The 10,228-nt window shown below is 37.8% G+C and overlaps 1 protein-coding gene, 2 non-coding genes and 1 pseudogene across 5 annotated transcripts; 3 read left to right on the top strand and 1 right to left on the bottom strand.

The window, feature by feature from the left end:
- The first annotated feature begins 773 nt into the window (after nt 1–773).
- Nucleotides 774–868, top strand: LOC145118150 (small nucleolar RNA R41). Its single transcript, XR_013713127.1, has one exon. It is a non-coding gene; the product is annotated as a small nucleolar RNA R41 (small nucleolar RNA).
- Nucleotides 869–1,153: 285 nt separating this feature from the next.
- On the top strand, nt 1,154–1,255 carry LOC145118144 (small nucleolar RNA Z103). Its single transcript, XR_013713123.1, has one exon. It is a non-coding gene; the product is annotated as a small nucleolar RNA Z103 (small nucleolar RNA).
- Nucleotides 1,256–1,442: 187 nt separating this feature from the next.
- Nucleotides 1,443–1,550, top strand: LOC145118147 (small nucleolar RNA Z103; annotated as a pseudogene).
- A 249-nt stretch (nt 1,551–1,799) lies between these two features.
- Nucleotides 1,800–5,092, bottom strand: LOC145114601 (Cation efflux family protein). Of its 3 annotated transcripts, none has more exons than XM_079050648.1 (13): nt 4,965–5,092; nt 4,432–4,862; nt 4,093–4,162; nt 3,773–3,870; nt 3,571–3,701; nt 3,367–3,482; nt 3,203–3,299; nt 3,049–3,133; nt 2,887–2,949; nt 2,706–2,811; nt 2,523–2,635; nt 2,231–2,322; nt 1,800–2,135 (listed from the first exon to the last, which is right to left on the bottom strand). In XM_079050648.1, exons 2-13 carry the CDS (start codon nt 4,774–4,776, stop codon nt 1,994–1,996), a joined length of 1,458 nt encoding a protein of 485 aa, XP_078906774.1. In that variant the 5' UTR covers nt 4,777–4,862; nt 4,965–5,092; the 3' UTR covers nt 1,800–1,993. The 3 variants fall into 3 exon arrangements, with proteins under 3 accessions (XP_078906774.1, XP_078906773.1, XP_078906772.1); XM_079050647.1 differs by having other exon boundaries at nt 4,432–4,840; XM_079050646.1 differs by lacking the exon at nt 4,965–5,092 and having other exon boundaries at nt 4,432–4,880.
- Nucleotides 5,093–10,228: the final 5,136 nt, after the last annotated feature.

The raw sequence follows: 10,228 nt of genomic DNA, 5'->3' as shown, positions 1-10,228 counted from the left end.
AATTCTTTTTTTAAATATTATTTTCGGAACTTGAATTAACTAAAAAAAAATAAAAAAAATAAAAAAATGCGTCTCACGGTCTCACAAAATTAGGCCGTCTCACATGAACCTAACCCTATATATATATATATATATATATATATATATATATATATATATATATATATATATATATATATATATATATATATATATATATATATATATATATATATATTCGTCTAGTTTTTAAATACAATTAAATGTCTTAATGATATGTTGAAAAAGTTTATGTTTCAAGATCGTTCAATTTTCAAAAATCCCATTTAAATTTTAAGTGATAACATTTTTCATACGACGAGTTAGAGAAAAAATATTAATGGGAAAGATAATGAGAAATTTGGATATATTCAACAATAACGTCTTCAAGGAAAAATATGTTATGGTTTTAAAGAGATTTTGAAATAGAAAATATTGATGGGACTAAAACGTACCTAACCATAAAAATGAAAGGAGGCGTATAAAGTAAACATTAATATTTGAAGGTGATAAACTATAAGTTTGGTTTTTCTTTTGTGCCCTAGCGTACACATAACACACTATACACATTACAGCCGCCGCAGATATACACAAGCTACACTATAAATAAATACACACAACCGTTTCGATTCATTCTATATCGCCATCGGCATCGCTGACCAGATGCCCAGGTAGCTCTTTTGTTACATGCTTTCGCTTCGCTTCGTCTCGTTTTTTGTTTTAGTTAGTAATCTCTCCAAGGAGAGAAAAAAGTGGAGATGCAGTGATGCTGAAAACTACCTATTTTATGAGGGAAAACTTGATTTTCTCCTTGTGATTAGAAACTACCAATGGATCCTTCTGAGCATCATCTACTATTTATTATCTTATTTAGTATATTGATTTTAATTTTTGTCATTGAGGTGATGAGCAAGTTGTCGGAAAACATAATGTCGATCTAAAAATACTTCCAGACTACAATTATCTGATCAACTGTTTAAACTTATGTTTCTAGTATTTCTTAAATTTAAGAGTTGTGAAGTTTATTGGTTTTTATTATTAATAATTTATTTAACGTCTTCTGGATTTTGGATTTGTATTTAAAGATAAAAGTAAATTTCCCAGAGTTGATTTATTAGGTTTAAAAAGGGAAGCGATGGAAGTGATGATTATTTCCCCAGATGATCGAATCTGATTATACTGTGCGCTATTTAAACATTCTCCTTTTCGGAGAATCCAAGCCAGAAATCTGATCCATCTATTTTCCAATTTGTCCATTTAATTTTTGTATTTTAAACAAAATGCCTTTTTAAAGTCGAAAAGTACTTGTGGACGACAAATATTTGATGGTGTATTCGTAAAGCACTAACCAAGTTAATCCCTGACTTGTGTTTTTGGTAATTTTGTTCGATTCATAAGAATTGTAGATTCTGTTGAATAAAAAGGTGAAAATGATGATTATTTCCCCAGATGATCGAAGCTGATTATACTGTGCGCTATTTAAAATATTCTTCTAAATTTTTAGAAGATTCCAAGCCAGAAATCTGATCCACTTTTTATTTTTCCCTGTTGATAATTATCTTGAGACAGTGATGTTAAAGACTGAACGGTGTCCTACTTTAACACCACCCCAGCAAAAAAAAATTGTCGGGTGGCAAATCTAAATGGTGAAGTGAACAACACATTTTTACCATTACCATTGTCGAAACAACCGCCACACACCAATAATCATGTTACACAAATCCAAATTTATTATGTCATCAATATAAATGCAAAACAACTCTAATTGTAAAAAAAGTTAATGAATGATAATCGTGATTTGTTTTGCTTGTGTAAAAAAATTTACAATAAAAGTACATATTTTAATCAAACAGTTTTGTAATTCTGTTGTGTATAGGAATTTATGGACTCTTTTTTTCATTGAACTGATCTGGCATTGGTTACAAATTGAAACTAAATTTGGTTCTTTATTGACGATTCATTTCATGGGGACTCATTAGGCAAGTTGCAAGATGAAGGTAACCTGAACCTGGGTAGGGGTAGGGGTAGGGGTAGGGTTAGGGTTAGGGTTAGAGTCGGAGGTGTCCTGCAACTGCAAGATATGGCGCTTGGCTTCTTCTGCCACTTTGATTGCATCACTGTTGTAATCAGCAAAACACAACAAAACTAGTATTAATTTGTAATTAGTAATTACCATTATTATTTATGCAATTGATTGAAATAAAAATCATACCTAATAGTGTTATCTTGTGGCATGGAAACCTCGATTTGGACCAAAATCTTGGCTTGCAATTTCTGTTTTTTTACGTGCTTCACAACCATTTTCTGAGAATATACCATTAATTAATTGACAACACAACAAATCCATGTTTCTTACAAGCACTTGAGGAGAGTTTTTTTTTCTTTGGTAGAGCTTTTTCACAAATAAAGCATTTAGAATTTGGATATGTATTTTTCTGGAACCCATTAGAGAATTAGAAACATTACTTTCATATAGAAAAAAAGGCTCAACAAATAAATATTACCTGAGAGAAGTTGGAAGTGAGCATATTAGTAATCATTTCTTCAATCCTATTTTCTTGTTGTTGCTGGACATGAACATGAGTAGTAGAAGGTTGAAAAAGTTTATTGTTAGGCTCTGCAAAGTCAAACATCAAGTAAATGAATCCTAGTGTAGTTATAAATTATGCAATAATCAAGTAACATACCCAAGTGTATGAAGACTTCAGAGACTTGAGGATGACAATTCTGAATCTGGTAACGAACAGTTTCACCAATTTCATGTGCTGTTCTCACACTACACAAGGGATCAACCTGCAATTCAATTTCAATGCAATCAAACAAAGAATCCCGATCATTGTATGTAAAATGAAATCGTAGGTAAGTCACCTGGATCTTTACATCAAGATACAGATATGAACCAGCTCTCCTTCCCCTAATGTGTCTGCATCCCTGTAATAGTATTTTATATATATATATATATATATATATATATATATATATATCAGACCAAAAGTATACAACAAACAGGTCAAAATGAAGTCAACTTGCCTCCACTCCTTTGACTTGTAACACTGTCTTTCTGATTGGGTCCAAATGATGAGATGGTATTGCAGCATCCACCAGCTCCAAAATACTGGACAAAGGATTAAGATTCTTATAAATAATAGGTTTCTAGTCCTCAGTACAATTTGTTAAATATTACCTCTGGTAACCAGTTTGGAGTCCAGCCTTTAGTATCATGCCAGAGACAACAAGCCCAGCAAGGGGATCAAGAAACCTCACCCCAAGAATAGATCCACCTGAAAGAATGAATGAATGAATACCCCATTTTTCATATGTTAAATCAAAGTGCTTAATGTTTCTTACCAACCCCTATAAGAGCAACAAGTGATGAAACAGCATCTGCACGATGATGCCATGCATTTGCTTTCATCAATCCACTGCCAGACCTCTCTCCTGCCCTCTTTGTTATCCAATACAACCTGTGCATTGCAACCATTGAATTCATAAACTGAAAACATCTCTCAAGGGATGTGATCTATTAGAATTAGATAGAGTACGAGTACAGACCCTTCTTTAACAGCAATTGCAACAATAGTAGTATTCAAAGCTAGCACAGGATGATTCATGTCAATCCCATGCCCATGCCCATGCCCCCCACCTGCAATATGTTGATCAGAAGCTGCTGAGTACAGTACCCCCTGCAATATGTATATATTATTATTAATGATTAATATAGAAAAAAGAAAAACAAGATTATATTTATATATACCACTAAAACATCCAAAGCATGCCATGCAATACCCCCAGCCGTTACCAAAAGCACGCCAGAAATTCCAAGTGCGCCTAAAGTCTCAAACTTACCATGCCCTGAAAATCAAATTACTTTGCAAATTATAACATACATAAATTAAACGAATGTCAAACAGATGTTAATGTTGTTATTCAAATCCTTAATCCCACTACAGAATCTCAAACACATATCATCATGAAATACTATTTGTTACTGAAAACACAATCAATCAGGCAACACAAATAAACTTTATCTATATATATCAAAGGAGTAGAGAGTCGGTACAAATCAAAAGTGACCATATGGGTGTTCTTTGTCCTTGGGAACCCTTGAAGCTCTAAATGATACCAAAGCAACACCACTAAGCACCTGCATCAGCATCACATCAAAACCATTACTTGCTTTACTCTCTCATTAACAACAATTCAATGCCACATAACACAACCCAAAAAAATTAACTCTTAGCAAAATTAGTTTCAAATTTCAAATTCAAGATCTATTATAGCAAGCGAATCATGTTTGGTGTAACCTCTACTTGCTGCAACAAAATTGAAATCGATTTTGCCCATGGCAGTTATTATGTGGACATGAAAGTCAGAACATTGTAAGCAATGATAATTACTGAATTTAAATATTACCACATCGGAGAGAGAATGAGCAGCATCGGCGATGATGGCGGTGCTACCGGACAAATAACCCGTCAATACTTTGCCGGCAGTTAACCCAATATCGGAGAGTAGTCCGAGCCTGAAAATCCTCTCGCCTTCTTGACTGGTTTGCTCGTGGTGGTGATGAGAATGACCGACATGCCACCTCTTAGAGATCTTTAAGCTATGATTTTCAGGGTAGGGGGAAGATCGATCGTACAACCGAGGAATCAAAGGGTACACCAGTTTTTTATGGGCAAATGATGGAGGAATGGATCGTGCCGATGAATTGTGAAATCTTTTGAGGAGATTTACACTCAAGGATCTGAATCCCATGTTCCTGAAGCGATAAAGGAATCCGATATTTTTCAAGCAGGTTCAAATGTTTTCCCTGCCATCTCTGCACATCGATGCCAACAGTTCTTTTGGATTTTTTTTTTCAATATTTTAAAAATAAATAAAAAATTAGCCTAATTAGTAATCACAAAAATAAAGAGAATTAAGGCTACAAGGAGTGGTGATACCTACGCTAAACGGAGTGGAGGTATTACCAATGCTCGTTAGGCTCGCTAAGGGGTCATGAACACCACCCCCTAGCGCTCGCTTGGGGGGATCGCTACGCTACCATTGTTAAGCATTTGGTGAGAAAAGAGAGAACTTTTTGTGCAATGTGATTGGTCTATGGGTATTTGACCCGATTGCTAATTTGTTATTGAATTTAATTGGCAATTCATTTTTTCCACCAACTTTTCTTTTAAAAAATGTATTTTTTAAATTTAAAATTTAAAAATAACATTCAACTTCTACTACCACCCCCATTAACATTAAACCACCCCACCTCACCACCCACCCAACTCATCCCACCAACTCACCCACCCCATATATATACATAGTTGATATATTCGTATGTAAACATTATATGACATATATTCACTCGTAAATATTACATATTATATTCATATATAAATATTATTCACATGTGAATATACATATATATATATATATATATATATATATATATATATATATATATATATATATATATATATATATAAAAGGTGAGGTTCAATAGAGAACCATAATTAACCAAGGAACCAATATTTTTTTCAACTTTTACAACTTATTTTTTATAAAAAAAAAAACTAAAAATACAAAAATTCATAACTTTTTATCCTTTTTTCAATGATATCAATTTCGATTTTTTTTTACGTCAAATTCACAATGTGAATCTTTGAAAATTCACAACGTGAATCCGGATTCACACGATGAATCCGAAAAATATTTTTCACATTCACAATGTTAATATATGAATTTAGATATTTTTAGATTTTTTTTTCAATAAAGAATAAGCTCTAGAAATTGAAAAAAAAGATTTGGTTCCTTGAAGAACCAATAATTATGGTTCTCTATTGAACTTTCCCTATATATATATATATATATATATATATATATATATATATATATATATATATATATATATATATATATATATATATTGACTTGTAGGATGGTTAAGGCCGAGCATCAGAGGCCGCATGGTAAACTGCAGCCCCTGGAGATTCCCATGTGGAAATGGGAACAGATCATGATGGACTTTATTACCAAGTTGCCGAGAACGGCGAAGGGGCTTGATGCTATATGGGTCATCGTGGATCGATTGACCAAGAGTGCCCATTTCTTGGCCATACGGGAGAGTTCGTCGGCCGAGAGATTGGCCGATATGTACATCAGCGAGATTGTCTCTCGTCATGGGGTTCCGGTCTCCATTGTCTTCGATCGAGATGTCAGGTTTACTTCCCGTTTTTGGCAGAAGTTTCACGAGGAACTGGGTACGCGGCTGCACTTTAGTACAACATTCCATCCGCAGACCGACGCTTAGAGCGAGCGGACCATTCAGACCCTCGATGATATGTTGAGGGCGTGTGTTATTGATTTCGGTAGGAGCTGGGATTCTCACCTACCGCTGGCAGAGTTCGCCTACAACAACAGCTATCATTCCAGTATTGGCGTCGTGCCTTTTGAGTTGTTGTATGGTCGGAGATGTAGAACCCCGGTCTGTTGGGGTGAAGTTGGACACAGAGTGATGGAACGGACGGAGGTAGTCTTGCAGACTACCGAAAAGATCCAGCAGATCAGACAGCGGTTGCAGACCGCTCAAAGTCGGCAAAAGAGTTACGCCGATAGACGCCAATCGGATTTAGAGTTTCAGGTTGGTGACATAGTACTTCTGAAGGTCTCGCCCTGGAAGGGTGTGATCCGCTTCAGGAAGAGGGGAAAATTGGGTCCCCGTTATATTGGGCCGTTCAGGATCATTGCCAGGGTTGGCAGAGTGGCTTATAGGCTAGAGCTACCTGAGGAGCTCAGCCGAATTCATAGCACGTTCCATGTTTCGCAGTTGCGAAAGTGTATTACAGATCAGGAGGCAGTAGTATCGCTGGATGATATACAGGTCGATGAGCGCCTGAATTACGTGGAGAGGCCTGTAGCCATCTTGGAAAGGAAGAAGAAGATTTTGCGGAACAAAGAAATACCTTTGGTAAAAGTGCAGTGGGAGCATCAGAGAGGATCCAAGTGGACGTGGGAGCCGGAGGCGGAAATGCGGGAGCATTACCCGACGTTGTTTATTCCAGCAGACTTCGAGGGCGAAGTCTAGTTCAAGTGGGGGAGAATTGTAACTCCCCGATTCTCAGGTATTGTTTAAATAAGAGTTTAATTGGTTTCAAGGCCCACTCGACGAGTTGGTTGCCCTACTCGTCGAGTAGCAATGGGCTTGGTACGTGTGTTTAGTGACCTACTCGCCGAGTCCACGAAGGGACTCGACGAGTAGGAGCTGGCAGAGGAAACCCTAAATCCCGGGGTTTTGCACCCTATCACAAAGACAATTATCTAACAAATAGTGGCATACCAGACAATTATCACAAAGACAATTATCTAACAAACAACTCCTACTAGTGGGCCGACGTTGTGGCCTTAGACCCACTTCTACTGGAAGGTAACTCACCTCGCAAAGCTGAAGTCCCGCGGATAAAACTCTGGCTACTGGATGACAGCTTCCCGAACTGTCAATATCAAAACAATACCCAATTAATAATTGGGTTCCAACACAAAATCATAAGTTCATGCTTGGGGTAAAAGACTACTTTACCCCCATCTTAGCTTGATTCAAATTCAAGGCCCAATCCAAAGGCCCAAAAGTCCAACTATGAATCAAAGCCCAACATATGGCCCAATTTTCCAAATTGGGCCCAAACCTTTACATGGTCTTATCCTAAGGCCCAACCATTTGGTCCAGTCCAACATTTGACATTTCTAATGGCCCAATACCTCATAATCATAAAGGCCCAATTATGGCCCATCTATGGCCCAATTTTCCAAATTGGGCCCAAACCCCCCCACATGGGCCTTACCCTAAAGCTCGTCCATATATATTCTTAATCCATATGATTGTTCTTGGATGGCCCATCAATAGCCCAATCACCAAAGCCCAATAGAAAGGCCTAAGTTAAGGCCCAAGTAAGATTAGGGATTCACATAAAATGACAATTAGGGTTAAGTGTTTCTCACTTAACCCATTAAGTACTTAATCCATTAAGTCCATCAATTTATTGGGTCAATCATGTAGTGTGGCCGGCTTAATACATAATCCCAATCCGGTCATCCAAAATGCGGTTCCCGACAACCCATAACCCATATAATCCAAAATTAGGGTTTCTAAACCCTAATTAGGATTTCAACCCAATCACAACCCAATAGGCCCAATAGCTAAGTCTGTAGATCCATTAGGGTTTTCATTAGGCCCACTAGGGTTTCATAAGTCGGGCACCACCCACTACCACCTCGGGTAGTGGTGGTCAACGACGGCTCACGGCGGCGGCCACCACCTCACGGTGGTGGTTATGGTTCTAGTCCATTTTTGTCCAAGAATCCCAAACGAAGTCTAAACACAAACAAAGCACATCGCCACCCAACACGACGACTGGTGGCGGCAGCCACCACCTCATGGTGGTGGTTATGAGTTTTCTTTTTATTATTCCTACACTGATTACAATTTACAACACAAAATCCCGAATAAACACACAAACACACACTAAGATAAACATACACACAACCACCCTTGTGGTGGCCGGCGGTGGCACATGGTGGCAGCCACCACCTCACGGTGGTGGTGGTGGCTTTCTTGGTTTTCCGACCACACAAAACGCACTCTATCTGTTCATAAAACGACCCCAGCCACCCACCTGGTGGCGTATGGCGGCAGCGGAGACCCAAGAAAACGGACAACAACGGTACTGACGGCGGCAACGACGGCTGACGGGAGGAGTGAAGAAGGTTGGTGGCGGTTAGCAATGACATAGCATCCGACGATGGACGCGTCTCCGAGCGGCAGAAACCGCAGCGGCAGGGCGGCTGTGGTGCGTTCTTCATCACTCACGACTGAAATAATACAATCCCTCGTTGATCTTCCGACGAAGAAAGGATGCAACCATGAGTTAGGGTTAGGGTTCCGGAAGGGTGACAGGTTTATATACCCGGTCCACTTAAACTCATTTCCATAATGACAAGATCAGTCCCTCCTATCCGAAGTGTTTCCAATTTAGCTCCAATATTTACCAATTACACCCCAGCTTCCGTAATTCCTCTCAAATTCGATCCATAATTTACCAAACAACACCTTAGTCTCCAAAATCTCTTCAAAAGAAGTCCCAGAAGTTACCAAGTAGTCCCTGCCTTCATAAATATTGACGAAACCAATCCGAAACTTACACTTTTAACCCCCGACTTCTAAAATTGTGACAGTTAGCTCCTCGAGACCAACACCTTGCTATGTAATTATTGATTTTAGGGCTACTATTCATTCATTAATTTGTTTATTTATTTATTAAATAAACATGGTGTTACAGAGTGGGTGGGGGTGGGGGTATTATTAAAATAATAATTTTTTTAATAAACCTTAAAAAATATTATTCTTAAAATTAGTGGTTCAAATTTGTTATCGTGTTCTCGATTGGATAATTGTTCTCATTTGAACCTAAGTGTATATATATATATATATATATATATATATATATATATATATATATATATATATATGTGTGTGTGTGTGTGTGTGTATGTGTGTGTGTGAGAGAGAGAGAGAGAGAGAGAGAGATCTGTTGAGAACTCATAGTTTCCCAATAACTAAAGGTGGAGCGTTAGATCGAAATTAACTCATTAAGGGCATGATCGTCATCTTACCAATCTCATTTAATGTTTAATTTTTTTTGTGTTATTGGAAATATTAATAAAAATGTCTAAAAATGTAACACCCAGTTCCCCGTACGTACTTTTATTTCAAGTTTTTGCATATCTACACAGGGACTCGACGAGTTGGAGGCCCAACTCGTCGAGTAGATGCGAGTTTTGGGACGCGGGTGGAAGTGTCTACTCGCCAAGTCGGAAGCCCCGACTCGACGAGTAGACCTGTCTGGATGAAACCCTAAATTTGAGGGTTTGCACCCTATTTAAACACTTTACCTGGCCTCCACTCCAGCCTCCATCACCCTCAGACCCCATTCTCGAAACCCTAATCAGTTGTGAGTGTTCTTGAGCTATTTTGGTGCCATTTTTGTGATTTAAAGCTTGGAGAAGGAAGGAAAGGCTTGGAGGTTCAAGAAGAAGGCAGTAGATCCAGAGTCTTGGTTGCAATTCCAGCTTGTTTGAGGTAAAAAGCTTCAACCTTGACTTTTCATTTGTTAAATCTTCTTTAGGGCTTGAATATTGTCATTTTTGGGGCATTTCTAAGCCACAT

Source organism: Lactuca virosa, chromosome 5, assembly GCF_052849685.1.
Source record: "Lactuca virosa cultivar CGN04683 chromosome 5, Lactuca_virosa_CGN04683_v6, whole genome shotgun sequence".
NCBI lineage: Eukaryota > Viridiplantae > Streptophyta > Magnoliopsida > Asterales > Asteraceae > Lactuca > Lactuca virosa.
This window is presented reverse-complemented; position numbering and strand designations above follow the sequence as displayed.